Below are 20,542 nucleotides of genomic sequence, written 5' to 3'. Positions count from 1 at the left end.
GTTAGAACTGCTGAAAAGGATCTGGGGGTTATAGTGAATCGCATATTGAAAATGAGTCAACAGTAAGGTGCAGTTGTGAGCAAGGCTATTTTCATTCCGGAGGTGTATGAACAGGAGTGTTGTACATAAGACCTGAGAGGTAATTGTCCCGCTCTGCTTGGCACTGGGGCCTCAGAGGGAGTATTGTGTCCGGTTCTGAGCACAATACTTTAGGAAAGCTGTGGATAAACTGAAGACAGTCCAGAGGAGAGCAACAAAGATGACAAAAGGTTTAGAAAACCTGACCTATGCGGAAAGGTTAAAAAAAACCTGGGAATATTTAGTCTTGAGAAAAGAAGATGGCGGGGGGGACCTGATAACAGTCTTCAAAGGTGTTACTGGCTGTTATAAAGAAGATGGTGATCAATTGTTACCATGTCCACTGAAGGCAGGACAAGAAGTAATGGGCTTAATCTGCAGCAAGGGAGATCTAGTTTTAGATATTAGGAAAAACTTTCTAGTTATAAGGTAGTTAAGCTGTGGAACAAGCTTCCAAGGGTGGTTGTAGAATGCCCAGGGTTTATGTGGCCTTCCTGAACGCAAGGGGCTGGACTTGATGACATCTTGGGGTCCTTTGCTGTCCTACATTTCTATGATTCTATAAATCATTAGCATCAGTTGAGAAATAATAAAATAGTATATGTTTCGTCCAGATATATGCAAAATATATTTCACCACATCCGTGTTTAAAAAGCATACTTCAGTTCCCAAGTTTGGGTTCTTAAAGTTGCATTGCATATAAAATAGCACTGTACCTACAAACAGAAATCACTGGAGTTTGCAAACAAAAAGATAATAGGCTTGAATAGTCATACAACTCAAGTTCTCAAAGTGTGTGAATTACAAATGCAGGCATAGTTTTGGGCAGAAAGGCTAGGAAGAAAAATTGATAGAGTTTCAATAGCAATCTACAGGAAAAGCCATAAAAAGATCACTAGTCTGTGCACTTCATAGTCTCTCTGCAGCAGTCCTGAACAATAATAAATGATCTGATTGAAGGCTAACAGTAAGGCAGTGTCAGAGACTAAATCCCCGGCTACTTTGAGGACTGTGTTCAAGTCCATCAAATTGATTTTTTTCCCCATGTGATTTTTTTTTCTTCTTGTATTCTCTTTATAGCTACATGCAGTGATGTGAGAATAAATTAGCCCATTTCACACAAATGACAGGACATTACTTAAGCGTTAAGGATTTTCTTCCCAAGTTATGTATTAAAAAGTCTGCTTTGAATGAGAAATTAGTTTTTTACTTTCAAGTACATTCTATAGGCAGCAGATCAAAGAGCATGTTCTTATGACACACTTTAGGCAGTGTCATACTTTGCTGTTTGGAATATAAGCCTTCTTTTCCCAGCTCCTGGCCCATCCTCAATCCATTATAAATGAATTGCACTTCTTCCTGAATTAACTGGGGGTAGTCCAGACATGTTACTCGGGCTTCTGAGCATGGCCTCTCTCCTTTCTTCACCCACCAGAACTTCTGCCAGTGGAGGTGAAAATGTGACAAAGGCACAACCCTCCTAGCTGTCATCTCTAAAACCCAGCTATAATGTTGATTTGGGGACAATCTATTTTCTAGTTCCTGCCCTTCACAAAGTCACAGAACCTTTCATGAGGGCATCTGTGTATTCCCACTTGTGGGATCTGGCACCCTGGTGTCAAGTTGCAGAACTGCCTTGAAAAGCCATCTCTGTTGCGGGGGCAGAGGAGGTTCACAAGATATTGCATGAGGGTGGTGGCATTGTCCCATGGTGTATAAGGCAGTGCCACCCCACAAGCAACTCAGTCTTTCTCCCTAATTGCAAATTTCTAATGTCTTCTAGCATGCCGCACTATAGGGGAAGGAGGGCAGGTAGTGGCTTTAGTTTTAGCCCTTGCTCCATGGCTGATAGCCTTGTCCATTACATCCATCTGTCTATTGATGGCTGTTAATTTGTACATGAATGAAATAGTGCACACTCACATATGCCAGCTGGTCCCTTCAGGAGTGTTAGTTTCTTCCAATGTGTAACAAAGTGCATGGCAACTGTCACCAACAGGCATGTTACCCATTGTTCTTACAGCAGGTCATCGATTCCAGGTATTCCCAGCAGGAAAGCTACTGGATCACATAATCGCTGTGTTGAGATAATATAGGAACAGATAGATTCCCCAAAAGGCTGTTTTAATGGTATTCCCACTACTTGTGGGCAAGGAACCTATTGCCCCATAATTTCTCTAGCAGTTTTGCGGTTATTTGTCCTATATTGTTTTCAGACTCCCTGAAGTGATAGGCTATTGGTATAATGTTTTGTAATGCCTTTTCTGGAATATAATGCAGATTGTGGACTTTTTTTTCCAAAATATCTTCCCAGTACATTGTAATTCTTTTTCTACAGTCCTTTCCCAAGCTACCATGTAACATAGATTCCAGGGACCATTGTGATAGCTAGTCTAAACACAGGGACAAAAAACTTCCCCAAATTAATTTCTAGAGCAGATTTTTTTTTTTTTTAGAAAAACATCCAGTCTTGATTTAAAAATTGTCAGTGATGAAGACTCCACCATGCCCCTTGGTAAATTGTTCCAGTGGTTAATTACTCTCATCGTTAAACATTAATGCCTTATTTCCAGTCTGATTCTTTACCTTCTGTTACTTCATAGCTACCTGCTCTGTTTCAGACTCAGAGGGCTTTGATGCTAACAGGAAATGAATTCCTTTCTATGGTTAACGCTCCTGTACAAGTAAATTGTTAGTTAAAACCTAGAATGGAATACTTGTGGCACCTTAGAGACTAACCAATTTATTTGAGCATAACCTAGAATCTAAATCTTTCTTTGTTTTTTTGGCTCAGATCAAACTTGCAGAGTGTTAGAATTTAAAGAATATCATTCTTCTTCGAGTACTGGCTCTATGGGTGCTCCACTGTCGGTGTGCTTGCGTCCCTGTGCTGCTGATCAGAGAACTTTGGTAGCAGTTAGGTCTCGCCACGATGCTAGCCAGTGCGCAGGGGCTACCCCCCTCAGTTTCTTCTCCTTCAGGGATGGGGCAACACATGCTGGGCAGCGCTCTCCTTCCCTGGGACAGGGACCTTCTCTATGCCTTTCCTCCATTTCCTCTGCTATCGAAAGTCCTATTAAAAATAAAAAGAGAAGGAGAACATGTCATACTGATCGTTTTGGCAAAATAAGAACAGACTTGGTACCATTACCTGTCACAACTCGTGACAAACCAGGCCATACCTCCTCTCGCAGAATCCCAACCTGGGGATTCTCCGCCTGAAGGCTTGGCTCCTTTATGGTTCCAACACATAGAAAGCTCCTGCTTGGAGAAGGTACAAGAGGTATTACTACACAGTAGAGCAGGGAAGGGCAAACTACGGCCCGCAGGTCAGATCCGGCCCGTCAGGGCTTTCAATCAATGTTATCAGGTTCACAACATGACATCTCCAGCTGATATTTGTACACTCCCTGAGGCCAATCTCCATATCAGTCACCTTCCTTGGGAATGGCCCTACCTAAGAAGAAGAGGAAGCTACTCACCTTGTGCAGTAACAATGTGTGTCGCTATGGGTGCTCCACAACCAACCCTCCTCCCCTCTACTTCAGAGTTCTTGTCTGTGACTCTGCGGTAGAGAAGGAACTGAGCGGGGTTAGCCCAGGCCTGCTGGCTAGCCTTGTGGTGGGGCACAAGGAGAGACAGCGCATGTGCGGGCCTAACAGACACTGCTACCGAAGTTCTCCAATCAGCAGTGCAGGAACACAAGCACACCTACCTTGGAGCAGCCAAAGGGACACGTCTTGAAGAACCATGGTTACTACACAAGGTGAGTAACTTCCTCTTTCATGGTCCTGATCCTCTGTAAGGTGCACTCAGTGAGACAATTAAAAATAGTAGCACTCAGACAATGAGCACATGTAGTCATTGGGGCACTTCAAGTGCAGTGAAAGAGAAGTCGTGGCTAAAAAGAGAAACAACTGAAAAAACAGGACAGCTAGCTCGAGGGTGGAGAATGAAAAACCTCTGCTAATGGTCCTTCCTCTCCAATACCTTCTTGCTGCAGCTGAGAGTAAGAGTGGCAACTAGGCAAAAGTTGTGTAGGTCCACAAAGCACATTGGGGCAAACTGAGGAATCTTGTGAGACTGTTTTTATTTAACAGAAAACTTCTTCCCAGCAGGAAGGTTTTTTCAAATTTTCAATGCCCTACGAAACAAGTTAATTTCTTCATCTTAAAAAAGTACATGCGTGTTTTTTGTTGGCTGAACTGGTTAGTTTTTAAACATGGAAGGGAAGAGCTGTCATTTTTCCTTTGGTCTCAAATGTTTGGTTACAATTTCTAACAGAATGGTTAGACTCTTAATGATAGTACTCTTGTGTGTAAAGTTACTAACATGCATAAGTGTTTGCAAGATGGATGTGGCGGTATATGGATGGCTGATACGATTTTTTTTTATTGCCACAAAATATATATATAGCGGATCTGACAGACTTACTATTATTTATTATTATTTGCATTACTGTAACACCTAGGAGCCATAGTCATGGATCAGGACCCCATTGTGCGAGGCATTGTAAAACAGAGAACAAAAAGGTGGTCACTCCCCCAGGGTCATACATTCTAGGTATAAGACAAGAGACAACAGATGGATACAGACAGAAGGGGGGAAATACAGTGGGACAATGCTCATCAGCATGATAGGCAGCAGTTTTTGACAGACTTACACATATAGTATTTGATCAAAGTTTGAAAATATTTTTTCCACTCGGAAGTCTTTATTTGGTAGTCCTCTGATGCTTCTCTTTGTGGTACTGCCATTCCACATTGTGTCCCAAAATTGAAAAGATGCTGATTCATTTTCAGTATTGCCTTGTTTTACCATTAGAAAACAGGCTCCATTAACAAATAAAATCTTATATTTTTTCTGATATTAGAGTATTATAAAAATATAGATCATTCCAGGCATTCTAAAGTTAATAGAGAATCATAGAAATGTGGCCCTGGAAGGGACCTCAAGAGGTAATCAAGTCCAGCCCAAAGCCCTGAGGCAGGACCAAGTAAACCTAGACCATCCCTGATAACATGTTTGTCCAACTTGTTCTTAAAATCCTCCAGTGATAAGAATTCCACAACCTCCCTTGGAAGCCTGTTCCAGAGCTTAAATACACCTTTTGTTAGAAAGTTTACCTAATATCAAATTGATATCTCCCTTGCTTCAGATTACGTCCATTACACTTCTTGTGCCTCCAGTGGACAGGGAGAACAATTGATCACTATGTAAGGCGTACATTTTTAACAGTGAGAGTAATGAACCTTTGGAATGAAATTGGATGTTCTAGGAGTTATTTTGGGGGAGGTCTATGGCAATGTGTCTCCTGCGCCTCTTTGCAGCACACATGTGATGAAACCGTCCTCTTTATAACAGCCCTTAACATATGTGCAGACTGTTATTAGGTCCCCTGCATTCTTCTTTTCTCAAGACTAAACATTCCCAGGTTTTTTCATCTTTCCTTGTAGGTCAGGTTTTCTAAACCTTTGTTGCTCTACTCTGGACTCTCTTCAGCTTACCCACAGCTTTCCTAAGGTGTAGCACTCAGAATTGGACACTTTACTCCAGCTGAGGCCTCACCAGAGCAGAGCAGGACAATAATCTCCCATATCTTTCATACAACACTCCTATTAATAAACCTCAAAATTATATTAGCCTTTTTCCCAACTGCATCACATTGTTGACACCTATTCAATTTCTGAAACACTGTACCCCCAAAATCCCTTTTAGCAGTAGTGTCACCTAGCCAGTTATTCCCCCTTTTGTAGTTGTGCAGCTGATTTTTCCTTTCTAGGTGTAGTACTTTGCATTTGTCTTTGAATTTCATCATTATGATCTCAGACCAATCCTCTAATATGTCAAGGTTGTTTTGAATTCTAATCCTGCCCTCCAAAGTGCTTGCAACCCCTCCCAATTTGGTGTCATCTGCAGATTTTATAAGCATACTCTCCACTCCATTATCCAAGTCATTAATTAAAATATTGAATAGTTCCAGACCCAGGACTGAAGGACCCCATTAGGTACGTCCTCCCAGTTTGACAGCAAACCATTGATGATTACTCTTTGACTACACTCTTTGAACTGGTTGTGTACCCACCTTATAGTAATTTCATGTAGTCCACATATCCTTAGTTTGCTTATGAGCATGTTATGTGGAACTGTATTAAAAGCCTAACTCAATCAAGTAGGGATGTAAAATGTTAAACGGTTAACCGATAAGTAGTAGTCTTACCATCAATATATTGCAGTTAATGTTTAAAACAGATTGGTAAAATAATTTTGTGATGTAGTACCTAATGTGCACATTAAAAACTCCACCGCAATAGCCGGAGGGCACTGGAGCTTGCAGAGCTCTCGCAGCTTGGGGCACCGCTGAATCAGCCTGTGCCTGGCGGAGAGGGCACTGCTTGGGGCAGCCCTGCGCCCCCTCAGCTCTGCTTCTCTTGCCGCTGGCTGCAGCAGTGGGTCTGCCCAGGCACCACTGGATCTGCCGGAACACTTGGATCTGCCCTGGCACTGCTGCTCTCCCAGTAGCAATGCGCCGAACTAGCTGCTAGGCAGCGCCTGGTAACTGGGAGAGCGAGGGGTGGGATCAGAGCATGCCCAGCCATGCACATGCAAACGATCCCCCAGCCCACTGTACTCCACCTCCCAGGAGAGACAGCAGAGTGCCCCCCCACCAAGCCAGGGGTAGGTTGTGAGCTTGTTAACGAGTAAACGGTTAACCAATATAAGCAAGTAACCCTGTCAGAGAAGGAAATTAGGTTGGTTTGGCATGATTTGAGAAGAGAGATGATTTGAAATTGACTTTTCTGTACATTATTTTAAAGTCAGAACACATACAGTCCTAGATCTAGGAATGTTTTTACATTGTATGCACCGAAAACCTGGGCTCCCATTGAGTTTTACAAAAACATACTGGAAGTAAGACATTGTTAAATGTAACCAGACAGTCCCATTTTAATATGATTGTCACTGGTAACTAGTCTTTATATATTCCATGTTGAAACATGTTTCAGTGTTCTGAGAATCCAAAAGGAAGTGAAGTAGCTTTATGACACAGGTAGTTTCATGCCAAAATGAGAGTTTACATAGAAGCAGTGTCTTCTGTTCATCTCATACAGAGCACTGGTAAAAATGCTTAAGCAACTCTTAATGAAATTGATTGGAAAACTACTTAGGAAACTTTAAGGACCTGGTTGCTTGCAATGTTTTATTCATGTTTTAATAGAGTTCTCTATTATTATGTTCAAATACTTTTAATTAAGAAGGAAGTACAGCCTTCTGGGTAATATTGAAACCATGTAGATAGCTGGTAATTAAACTTTTCCGCACGTATAACTGCATTCAAATAATACTGAATAAATCACATGAACCTAGTACAATGCAAATGTTATTACATACATCTTTAAACTGAAAAAATGCCTTTAAATAACAGGTTTTGTCAATCCAGCAAAAGTTTAGGCACTTAATAAATGTTTCTTATCATAAGGAGAGGATATACAGAAACACAAGATAAACTTTTAATTACTAACTGAAGTATTCAGTTTAGAAAAATTTAAGTGCATGGCAAAAATATTTTTACATCAAAAATGCCTTATAAAATACAAAATGAACTTAATTTCAAATTCAATTTTCAAATTCTCTCTTTGAAAATCAACTAAGAAATGATGAATCCTATCAAAGCATTATGTGGTAGGCATCTGAAGCGGCAAAATAATTTCCCCCAAACTTTGTTTTATTTAATAATAAAGAGGTTATTGTAGGGAAGGATAAAGGAGAGAGAGAATGAGCCAGTCCTCTCTTCTCTAAACATTTTATTTGCCTGAAAAATAAGTGTGTTACTGGGGAGGGAAACCAATTGCCAACACCTTGATATTTTCAGATAAGCACAAAAAGATTCAAAAGACAAAACCGTGCTGTGTGTTTCGAATTCTTATAAAAAGATTCCAAAGTGTAAGCTCTTTCTGTAGAGACTTAAGAGAAGAGGCAAATGACAGGACAAAAAGCAGTTTCCCCTTAATTAAAGGGGAAGGATAGTGAACATTCTATTATTTGAGCTCTGAAAGAGACTGCAGGTGTTTCATGAGTTCATGCCATCTGAATAACTCCATGCCAGTCAGTCACTACATAGGAGGATTGACAAATATGATGGAAGTTCCGATAAAAAAAAAAGTTAATCAGTGGGAGAATCGACAGAAAAGCTTTTAACAACTTCAGCAAGATTAATAAAATAGATATTTACAGTAGCTAAAGTTCACATGGATGATTGACACAAAAAATGAAAAAGCAGGTTTTTCACACTAATGTCTTGATGTTACTAATAGAACCTCAGATTATTGCATATATATTCTGTTCTGTAAGGGTCTAGAGAATCTGGCTTGTGCTATTGTAGGATTAAACTGTGGTGATAGTTATCACATACTACAGGAGTAGAGCCTGGAGCTAAAAATACAATGTTAAAATGTTCAGGACAGTTACCCAGAAATCATAAGAATGGATGCCTTTAAAAATAGATTAGAAAGACTATCAGGTGCAAAAATTCCTGGATTAAAATGTGTCCAGATTCACAAAGGTGAGTAGAGGGCCAGCCCTAGACCAAATAGCGCCCCAGGCAAGGAGCGTCTTTAGGAGCCCCCCACCCACCCATTTGTTAAACTTTTGAATACCTTATTTTTATTGTATATGTAGCCTATTTCGCGACTTTGCAGGATTTTCATGCCTGATTTATTCATGTCATATAAGATTATAAATTTGCATGCTAGGATCTGTAAATCTGTATTTACATCCCACTGACTGGCGATGCCCCACCCCATATAGACCCATGAGGGAATGACTGACAACATTCTAGGAGGTTTGAGGAAAATGTAGTTCTCAGAAAGTCTGGAAGGCTCCATGAGATTCTACAAAGGTCCAGAACGTTCTAGGAGGTCAGTGAAAAATGAATCCACCTACGGAATACCGGAAACATGTTACTTCAAACATTCTATTTTCCCTTTTGCCACTAACAACAAAACCAGGTTGCCTGGGTCACCTGCCCCTAAATCCAGCCCTGGGTGAGTATCACCTCCTCAGGTAGGAGACCTTATCCAGTTCATCAAAGAAGTATAGAGAGAATTGATTCAACTTCTGTGCAATATTATGAAACCAAAGTAATCTCCCCGATCAGGACAAATATAGCTACTTCTGCACTGATTTCCTAAAAGTCACTAGTTAACCGTAAATGTTTGAGACATCTGAACATTCTGAACAGAGAGAAGATTGTTTAAGTCCCATTGCTTTTCCACATTGGACCGAACAAGGGAATTCTTGTAGATCACATTTAGTCTCAAGTGATAACAGTAATCTTGCACATTCACATCCCTGACTCCTGGATTCTGCAATGATGTAAAATCTTATGGACCATGGAAGACTTGGCAAGACTACCTGGCTGGCTGTCTCAGAAAATAGTGTCCTAGTGTTTGACTATTTTGTAGGAAAATCTGATAATCCAAAGACCTGTTCTCTATAGAGGAATATGGCAAAGGGCTTGAGATGTGTGATAAAAATGGAGAATTTTTAGCAGTAAGACTTTAGAATTAGATGTCATCCCCTAGTGCCCTTTCATTATAAACCCTGTATTGCAGTAATATCTTGACCACCTCAGATCACTTCAGACTGAAACTTGGCTTGCTGGTTGTCAGGTTGCAGGCATATTTCTTTTCCCCCTTTCAAAATTTGTTTAAATTGGTTCTGTTATTTTGATGCAAATCTTCTTTGGATCAGAGTGTCAAGCACTTTTTGACAGTGATGAAAGAGGCTAGGACTGAAAAAAAACATTGTAATACAAAATTTACACTTTTTAAAATAGGTTAACATAAATTTATTACTAAAACTGCCATTCCCAACTGCAAAAGCCACTCCAGGTGCTTTACAATATAAAGGCACTCTAAAAACAAACACTCTGTAAAAACATTGATAAATTGTATACATATGTAACAAATTGAGGTGGTCCAACACAAGACAAAAGGCTGGCAGAGGTGATGGGCAGGTTAATAGATAAGGGTAAAAAGACAATAAATACAATAACAGGAGCAAAGGCAAAAGACACAAAGAAAGCCAAAATTATATAATTGACTATAAACTTGGGGAAATGGACAAGGCTTATTTCGTGGTTGTATGTTTCAGAAAAACTGCAAAATGAGTGTATATGTGCACTTGAAGAATTGAAAAGCTGAAAAACTCTAGATCAAAGTATTTAAAATGCTTTTGGGGGCAGGAACTTTGGTTTTCTGTATGTGAATACCACCTAGCTCTTTGTGGGTGTTACTTGTACATAAATAATAATAATAATTAACAACAATGGGCAAAGAGACACATACCAAAGCTTTGTCATTGACTTACTAGCTGTTTTTCAAACAGTTGAGGGGGCAAGTTTAAATGTTCCAGCTTACAAAGCCTTTTTCAAGAATGAACTGCCAGGAAATAACAACTAGTTGTCAACCCAAAGAGATCTTGATGTTCTGAAATATATTTTGTCTTGTATATTTCAGCTTTTTGGCATTGTGATTTTTAGAGTTGAGTGCATTTTGCTGGGCATAATTTTGGGCACTGTGACTCCATCAATGGGCTCAGGGCACTGTAGGATTTTTTTTTCAGTGCTATAATATGGAAAGTTTGAGCTAACGCAACAGTCAGGCTCAAAAAATTGTAAGGTTGGCCTAATTAGATGACGTTTTAAAAAATAATAAATGGGTTCTCTTTATTTGCCTCTGGTTTTTGAGTCTGACTGTTGCATAGCATCCAAAAATTACAAATGATTTAGCTCAGACTTTCCATATTATAACTGTAAAACAGTGATCACCCTTAAAAAGTTTCATTTGCCAACAGAGACCATAATTTCGTTACTGTAATTAAAACAGGAAATAACATTATCTTGGACACCATTAGGTGGTAGCTGTTGACTCTTTAATGGTGACCACAATGCACAAGTAAAATATGGTATGTACCTACTGTCTTTGAAACTGAATATTAAAGCAGTAGCATTCTAGAAACTGAGTTAAAAATAAGGTCATGTCTGCTGTGTGATCATCTTGTTTTAAAAAAAAAAAAGAAGAAAGGTGGGGGGTTGTCCCTGTGTCCTTCATCCAAATTTCCGTTGCCCCTGTTGTTGTGTAGTGTGCTGCATGCTGTGTAGTTGTGCTTCAGTACACAGGGCCATATCCCAGCACTCATTTTTATGAGGAAGTGGTGTACTATCCCCATAATCCTGCAGTGTCTGGCTCTGGACTGAGCTAATTGATCCTGAGGACAATAAAACCTGGAGTGGAAGGGGAGCCGAGGAACAATAATGCTATTCCTGTCAACAACCCTGTATTCCATAAAGGACTCTTTACCAGAGGTAGTGGTAAGCATCCAAGACAGAGGAAAGCACCACATGGAGATCTAAATCATTTTCTTTGTTGAGTGATATGTAATCATCTGTAGTGAAAGTGATCCATTTTACAATTGGTTGCATGTGAAAAGCTAAGCAGTATGGGTACAAATCTAGGCGATCCAATTTCCCTTTCTTTCTTGATCTCTTTAAAGAGAGGGGAAGTTGTTGACTGTGTGCAAAATCTTTTGAAACTTGTATATCTTAGGCGTGTGCCCTGTAATTGAGCCCATATCATCTTTTAATAAAACAGGCCCTTAGATGTTTACAGAAATTTTTAAAAGCAAATGTAAAGCTTATTGAAGTTGCAGTTTGATGGCATTGGAGGCTGATGTGTCTCTCAGCACAACAAACACAATATAAGTGTCAAGGCGAGTTTCCTTGCGCTGCCTCACCAGTGTGCCTCAAATCCAGCCTGATGGGACTGCCTGTCATGTGAGAGGTAACCAAAACATCACTGGTGAAATTACTGATAAGGATGACAGCAATTGTTATTTCTGATGTTAAGATCTGTTCATAGGAACTGGACTATGATCACTAACGCCGTTTGTGGTACTGAAGTGGGTTGCAGCACAACATCATGTTATAGGAATTTCAAGTACCTGAAATCCTCGCTGTTATTTTGGATTCACTTTTTAAGTAAAAATTTTTCAGTCACTTTTGAAGCTCCAACGAACAGCTCTTTAAAAAATCAAATGAAAACCCACCTTTGAATGAAATGGAAGCTTCAGCAGTCCCCCTTAGTTCTTAGATTTCCTCTTTTGGGAAGCAGGTATCCCTCCAGCCTCATTTAAAAACTTTATTTTTCACTGAAAAGACTATTTCAACACAGGTAATGGTGAGCTTTCACATTTCTGTCATAGAGGTTTCCATGTGTGCCACAGGTCAGCCTCACGAATGTAATGCAGGCCACACAATAGCTAATGGAGGTTTGCAGCACTTTAGAAATCCTATGAACCAACCTCTTTTAAGTGATCAAAAACATGATGAACTAAAATGTACATTTTAAAATAAATGTCACTTTATGCTACCAAGTGGCCAATATATCTTTCCAGAATCCAGATCTGTCTTAAAAACCCTGTGTTTGCTATAGTTTGTGTGAAACTACATACATTTTCATTTTTGTGACCTTTATGACACCATGGTAAACGTGTGGTTGAGTCCAAGTTAAGTTACCTTGATTTTTTTTGTCTAAACCTTATTGTAGTCTCTATGAGGAACAGCACATTCACCATGCACTGTTGATTCAACCTGCCCTCCATAGCAGTATTTGTTTTTATGTTGCTTCTTATCTATGAATCTGTGGAAGTATTTATGCTTGATCTTCAGAGTGGAACCAGGAGTCTGTTCATTAACCCTGTCTACTAAATATTTTGCTTTTCTCCTTCTAGGTTAGCTTCTTCTTGAAAATATATTTAAGCTTATCCAAGTGATCTGTTTTGTTCATGTATTCTCTTCCATTATCCTTTCTAGATTTATAACTGTTGCGTGTGTAATTTTATTTCATAGGAGTATGACTGGAGAAACTACCAGCCGAGCATATTGAGTACATCTGAAATACAGATGTTGGCTAGTATGAAGAGACAACAAAATGAAGAGCTAGAGGATAATGGGATCTCACACGGACTGAGTGCATCTCAGATTGACAACTGTAATGTCAGCATCAGTACAAGCAGTGATGACACAACAACCTGGAACTCTTGTCTCCCCCCAGTAAGTTTAAATCTTAGAGTGCTCTAGAAATGTTTAAATGAATGTTCAGTAAAAGTCTTCACCAATTTTGAGGTATAATAACAGAATAACATTTCAGCAATCATACAAAGATACTTACAGAAGCTACCATAAAGTTAGACAATTCTTAGTCCATTTATCTAAACACTTCTAGTTTTTATTTAATAGACTCATAGACTTTAAGGCCAGAAGGGACCATCATGATCAGTCTAGCGGTTTGCTGCCTGCAGGTTGCATGCGGCCCAATTAGCACACAGCCCAATTAGCTCAGCTGTGTGCTAAAGGCCAGCCCAATGGCCTCGCGGGGTTGGGGGTGTGGGGCTGCCATCCAGTCCCACACAGTGGGGATCCGGGGTCCAGGGTTCCTGGCTGGTCCCATGGGCTCCAGGATCCGGGACTGCCGTCCAGTCCCACAAGCTCCAGGATCCAGGGCAGCCAGCTGGCCCCATGCGGTGGGGGTCCAGGGCTCCTGGCCAGCCTCACGGAGTCAGAGGCTCCCGGCCAGCTGGCCCCATGGGGTAGGGGGTCCAGGGCGGGCAGCCTGCCAGCCCTGTTGGCAGGTGTCTGGGGTCCAAGCTTAGAGTTTGGACTGCGCCTGCCCTGCCACCCAGCCCCTGTGGCCCAGTAACACATTGTGGCCCGCATATGTTCCCGGCTGCCCAGCGGAGTAGGATCCGGGTTGCCCTGCCACCCAGCGGTATGCAGGTATGCAACCCACAATGATAAATAAGTTGAGAACCACTAATTTTAGTCTGGCCTCTTGCACATTGCAGGCCACAGAACCTCGCCCACCCGCTCCTGTAATAGACCCCTAACCTCTGACTGAGTTACTGAAGTCCTCAAATCATGGTTTAAAAACTTCACGTTACAGGGAATCCACCATTTACATTAGTTTAAATCTGCAAGAGACATGTTCCCCATGCTGGAAAGGAAAGCAAAAATCCTCCAGGATCTCTGCGAATCTGACCTGCAGGAAAATTCCTTCCCGACCCCAAATATTACAGTCAGTTGGACCCTGAACATTTCGGCAAGACCCAACAGCCAGACACATGGGAAAGAATTCTGTAGTAACTCAGAGCCCTCCCCATCTAATGTCCCATCACCGGCCATTGGGGATATTTGCTACTAGCAATCGCAGAACGGCTACGGGCCATTGTAGGCAGTTTCATCAGACCTTCCCCTCCATACATTTATCAAGCTAAGTCTTGAAGCCAGTTAGGTTTTTTTTACCCGCACTGCTCCCCTTGAAAGGCTGTTCCAGAACTTCGCTTCTCTGATGGTTAGAAACATTCATCTAATTTCAAGCCTAAATTTGTTGATGGTCAGTTTATATCCATTTGTTCTTGTGTCCACATTGGCACTTAACTTAAATAACTCCTCTCCCTCCCTGGTATTTATCCCTCTGATTTATTTATAGAGAGCAGTCAGATCTCCCCTCAGCCTTTGTTTGGTTAGGCTAAACAAGCCAAACTCTCCTCTCATAAGATATGGTTTCCATTCCTTTGATCATCTTAATGGCCCTTCTCTGCACCTGTTCCAGTTAAAATTCATCTTTCTTAAACACGGGAGACCAGAATTGCACACAGTATTCCAGATGAGGGCTCACCAGTGCCTTGTGTAATGCACAAACACTTCCTATATCTACTGGAAATACCTCACCTGATGCATCATAAGATTGCATTAGTCTTTTTCATGGGCATATGTCAAGGTTCCTTCCCCACTCTGAACGCTAGGGTACAGATGTGGGGGCCTGCATGAAAACCTCCTAAGCTTACTTTTACCAGCTTAGGTTAAAACTTCCCCAAGGTACAAACTATTTTACCCTTTGCCCTTGGACTTTCGCTGCTACCACCAAACGTCTAACACTGGTATTATTATTTTTAGGAAAGAGTTCGTTTGGAAACGTCTTTCCCCCCAAAATCCTCCCAAATCTTACCCCCTTTTTTCTGGGGAAGGTTTGATAAAAATCCTCACCAATTTGCATATGTGACCACAGACCCAAACCCTTGGATGTTAAGAACAATGAAAAAAGCATTCAGTTTCTTAAAAGAAGAATTTTAATAGAAGAAAAAGTAAAAAAGAATCACCTCTGTAAAATCAGGATGGTAAATACCTTACAGGGTAATTAGATTCAAAACACAGAGAATCCCTCTCGGCAAAACCTTAATTTACAAAAAGACACAAAAACAGGAATATCCATTTCATTCAGCACAGCGTATTTTTCTCAGCCATTTAAAGAAATCATAATCTAACACATACCTCGCTAGATTACTTACTAAGTTCTAAGACTCCATTCCTGTTCTGTCCCTGGCAAAAGCATCACACAGACAGACCCAGACCCTTTGTTTCTCCCCCCACATCCAGCTTTGAAAGTATCTTGTCTCCTCATTGGTCATTGTGGTCAGGTGCCAGCGAGGTTATCCTAGCTTCTTAACCCTTTACAGGTTTCAGAGTAACAGCCGTGTTAGTCTGTATTCGTAAAAAGAAAAAAGAAAAGGAGTACTTGTGGCACCTTAGAGACTAACCAGTTTATTTGAGCATGAGCTTTCGTGAGCTACAGCTCACTTCATCAGATGCATAGCATATCGTGGAAACTGCAGAAGACATTATATACACACAGAGACCATGAAACAAAACTTCCTCCCACCCCACTCTCCTGCTGGTAACAGCTTATCTAAAGTGATCATCAAGGAGGGCCATTTCCAGCACAAATCCAGGTTTTCTCACCCTTCCCCCCCCCTCCCTCCCCCACAGACACACATACAAACTCACTCTCCTGCTGGTAATAGCCCATCCCTCTTTGAAACTTCTCTTTATAATGCGCATGATAATCAAGGTGGGTCATTTCCAGCACTAATCCAGGTTTTCTCAAACCCCCCCCACACACACACACACCCCCTCCAAAAACCACACACACAAACTCACTCTCCTGCTGGCAATAGCTCATCTTACAATGTGCACAGCAATAATTCAAGTTTAACCAGAACGTCTTGGGGGGGGTTTGTAGGAAAAAAACAAGGGGAGATAGGCTACCTTGCATAATGACTTAGCCACTCCCAGTCTCTATTCAAGCCCAAATTAATAGTATCCAATTTGCAAATGAATTCCAATTCATCAGTTTCTCGCTGGAGTCTGGATTTGAAGTTTTTTTGCTTTAAGATAGCGACCCTCATGTCTGTGATTGCGTGACCAGAGAGATTGAAGTGTTCTCCGACTGGTTTATGAATGTTATAATTCTTAACATCTGATTTGTGTCCATTTATTCTTTTACGTAGAGACTGTCCAGTTTGACCAATGTACATGGCAGAGGGGCATTGCTGGCACATGATGGCATATATCACATTGGTGGATGTGCAGGTGAACGAGCCTCTGATAGTGTGGCTGATGCTATTGCCAGCAGGAGAGTGAGTTTGTGTGTGTGGTTTTTGGAGGGGGGGGGTGTGGGGGGGGGGGTTGAGAAAACCTGGATTAGTGCTGGAAATGACCCACCTTGATTATCATGCGCATTATAAAGAGAGGTTTCAAAGAGGGATGGGCTATTACCAGCAGGAGAGTGAGTTTGTATGTGTGTCTGTGGGGGAGGGAGGGGGGGGGAAGGGTGAGAAAACCTGGATTTGTGCTGGAAATGGCCCTCCTTGATGATCACTTTAGATAAGCTGTTACCAGCAGGAGAGTGGGGTGGGAGGAAGTTTTGTTTCATGGTCTCTGTGTGTATATAATGTCTTCTGCAGTTTCCACGATATGCTATGCATCTGATGAAGTGAGCTGTAGCTCACGAAAGCTCATGCTCAAATAAACTGGTTAGTCTCTAAGGTGCCACAAGTACTCCTTTTCTTTTTTCTTTTAACCCTTTACAGGGTTTTTCCTCTAGCCAAGAGGGATTTTAAAGGTGTTTACCCTTCCCTTTATATTTATGACAGCATATCACATTGGTGGCTTATAATCATCCTGTGATCAATCAGTACACACAGGTTTTTCTCTTCCTCTGTCATTTTCAATTGGTAAATCCCCAGCTTATAGCAAACATTCTTGTTATTAGTCTCTAAGTGCATGCCCTTGTATCTTCCACTATTACATTTCATCTCATTTCTATTACTTCAGGTTTCAAGGTCATCCCAATCTTTTTATATGATATTCTGGTCATCCTCATATGGCCAATACCTCCCAACTTTGTGTCATCCACAGATTTTATTAGCACAGTCCCACTTTTTGTGGCAAGGTAGTAGTAGATGAAACCATAATAAACCTTGAAAATGCCCTGTGGATAAGAATTAAGACAGAACAACCCTCAGGTGTGGGTCCAGTCTTGCATTAGTTGTCCCTCACTATAAGTTATTGAGACCTGAGTAATGCTCTAATTTATGTAACTACCAGCGACCAAAAGGGAAAATATATGAACTGAGATTTGCCAGAATGCAGAATCATTATAGCAGTCTTCCATAATGAATGATCAATGCTACATTACAGCTTTGTGGTGTGCTAGAGAGTAGAGGTTTAAAGTGAACAGAAATGTATTGATAAATTTGTTACTGTCTTAATAAAAGTCTGATTTACAAACTAGTATTTTGGGGGAGGGCAGATAAATATAGCTTTCCTCTAATTGTTCATAACACACTGATACTGTGCACTTCCTTGCGTCCCAAGTCCTACATATAGTTTTCTTAGTAGTCACTTGATTAGACCCATGCAAAGAGCCTGATCCTTAAGTGCCTACTCGCAGAAGCAGTCCCGTTGAGCTGAATGGAACTGCTTGTATCAGTAAGTCTGCAGGATTGGACCAGTAGGTTTCAGGCAAATGAAGAGCATATAAAACTCATTAATTTTTAAGTAATTATCAGGAAATTGATACGATTATTAAGACCTGTCAGGTTTGGTTTTACATATATTACATGATTTAAAAAAAAAACTTTTACTATAAAATGTATTTCTCCGATATTTAGCAGAGCATGGTGTAAATGCAAATAGTTTTCTTTGATCTCACTACTGTAATCATGTTCTGTACGTTTCAGACTAATGTCTTCAGTTAAAGTGTTTAGATATAGCTAATTAGTCATTTAAAATTATAATTAGATATAGCTGTAGTTACTCAGAATATTCTTTTGTGGCCATCTCTGCCTACATAAATCAAACCAATAAGGAAATGTAGTGAACTTTGGCAGAGGCAGATTTTTCAAGGTTTCTAACTTAAATCCAAATTCAATTAAAAGTAATATTTCAAATACCTGAATCATGCAAGACCCAAGTAATGAATTGGTGAGTCTTATCTGTGCAACTTTGTGTAGTCGTCTGCTCTACTCTCTGCAAACTGGGTCGTAGGGTTTTAAAGTTGTTAGATTGTAGTGGGAGGTTTTTTTGTTTTGTTTTAATTTAGGAAGTGAATGTAACGTTTCTGAAAAATGCCAGATGGACATCACTAGAAATGTTATGCAGTGTTGCTGTAGCCGTGTCGGTCCCAGGATGTTAGTGAGGCAAGGGGTGTGCGGTCATATCTTTTATTGACCCAATGTCTGTTGGTGAGAGAGACAAGCTTTCGAGCCACAACTGAAGGAAGAGCTCTGTGCGGCTTGAAAGCTTGTCTCTCTCACCAACAGACATTGGTCCAATAAAAGATATTACGTCGCCCACCATGTATAACTAGAAATTGAAAGTCTTCGTATGTCCATCCAACCCCTTCCTTACACTCCCCTAACAACATACCTCCGCCAAGGGGAACATCCTGTAGCAATAAAATGGTAGTTTATATCCATGCCCATTCATTCAGTTATTGTTATCTTTTTCTGAGCGAGCTGCCAGGGTGCCATGTAGTGCCAATTTTGATCATAGATTTTGGGGTGTGGATTTACATCTATTAGAAACTGGTCAGAAATCATCAACTGTTATATACTTATGTATTTGGAAAGAGGGATAATGTACTTGTATCACATGAGGATGATGAATTACTTTGCAGTCCATTCGTAACTAAGGAGGATGTTAAACAGCACTACTAGGGATAAACATTTTTAAAACATAAGGTCTGGATACCTTGCACCAATAGACCTAAAAGCGTTTGCTGAAGAGCTCTCTGGGCTGCTGATGTTAATTTTTAATAAATCTTGGAATACTGGAGAAATGTCAGAAGGCTGGAAGAGTGCTAAGGTTGTGCCAATATTCCAAAAGGGCAGGCAGGATGATCCAGGTAATAGGCCAGTTAAAATCCCTGGCAAAATACAGAAAAGCTGTTACGTGATTCAGCTGATGAAAGCATTAAAGGATGGGAATATAATTAATTAATGCCAGTCAATATGGTTTTATAGAACATTGGTGTAGTCAAATGAACCTGACTTAATGTTTTGATGAGGGCATACTGTCACAAAATAAGGTGGTGGTATGTTCTATAATTAGATTTCACCAACCCAGTAATAAGTGAGAACTCCTGCATCACTATACTAGTCTTATCATGGAGTCACAAACAGTCCCCTTAGACTCTCCAATCTATCTTGCCACCTGGACTGAGTGATAATGGTCACTTACACCAAAAATCATATCACATTTAGATTGCTTCCAGACCCAAAGTCTAGTCATTTACCCCAGATTGATTGGTACCAAAGACAACGTTGGTAGCCAATTCTATAGCCAATTCTAAAGGTTTCTTTGCTAAGAAAAGGAAATGAGAGTTATTGAGAAATTAAAGCAGGTAAAATATAAGTACAGGTGAGTCGCAGTCTATAATTCCAAACAGCAACAGAGATGTTGTAGTCTGCCAGTTTCCCAAAAGTCTCTCAGGGCTACCCAGAATAACTCTTTATTCAGTTATTCCACCTTGTTAGAATCCAAACAGTCCAGAGATGAAGGATCTTTCCCTGAATCCCTACTTATAGCTTCTTCTCACAGAAAACAATTTGACAGGGTCACTACCCACGTTGGCTCTTCCTTTGGTGATGGAGAATGAGGAATGCATTTAGAGTCTTTGACCTCCAGGTATCACACACAATCACCACTTGCTTTGAAATTAGCTCTTTTCTGTTAAAGTTCTTCATCTGAATTCCACAAGGCCTCTTTTTCATTCAATGGGTTATTTAATTACAGGGTATACATAATGTAAATGTTTACTACTATGATATAATAGGATACAGATAAATGAAAACAATGCAAGTAACACCCCATTAGTTTTCATGGAGTTTAAACACCAAATACACTCTTATACATTTAACAATCACTTTGATTTATGCTAATACACCAGTGAATTGGCCTGGCTTCCAACCATCATTTGTAAACATTCAGTGAGGCCTGGGGCTCTGGCATGAGTTGACACCTAGTTTGCCAGCATCACAATGAGATTACATGGTTGGCTGA

The 20,542-nt window shown here is 40.5% G+C and overlaps 1 protein-coding gene across 1 annotated transcript in view; it reads left to right on the top strand.

Annotated features, from left to right (window-relative positions):
• The window catches only part of CFAP20DC (CFAP20 domain containing), a 167,043-nt gene that overhangs the window by 100,318 nt on the left and 46,183 nt on the right, over positions 1 to 20,542 (top strand). Inside the window, exon 13 of the mRNA XM_074957357.1 lies at positions 12,989 to 13,192. Coding sequence (XP_074813458.1) covers positions 12,989 to 13,192 — 204 coding nt within the window. The remainder of the gene's footprint in view (positions 1 to 12,988; positions 13,193 to 20,542) is intronic.

The sequence above is a fragment of the Natator depressus genome, chromosome 7 (genome assembly GCF_965152275.1).
Source record: "Natator depressus isolate rNatDep1 chromosome 7, rNatDep2.hap1, whole genome shotgun sequence".
NCBI lineage: Eukaryota > Metazoa > Chordata > Testudines > Cheloniidae > Natator > Natator depressus.
Note: the sequence above shows the minus strand (reverse complement) of the source record. Positions and strands in the feature narration are given on the sequence as shown.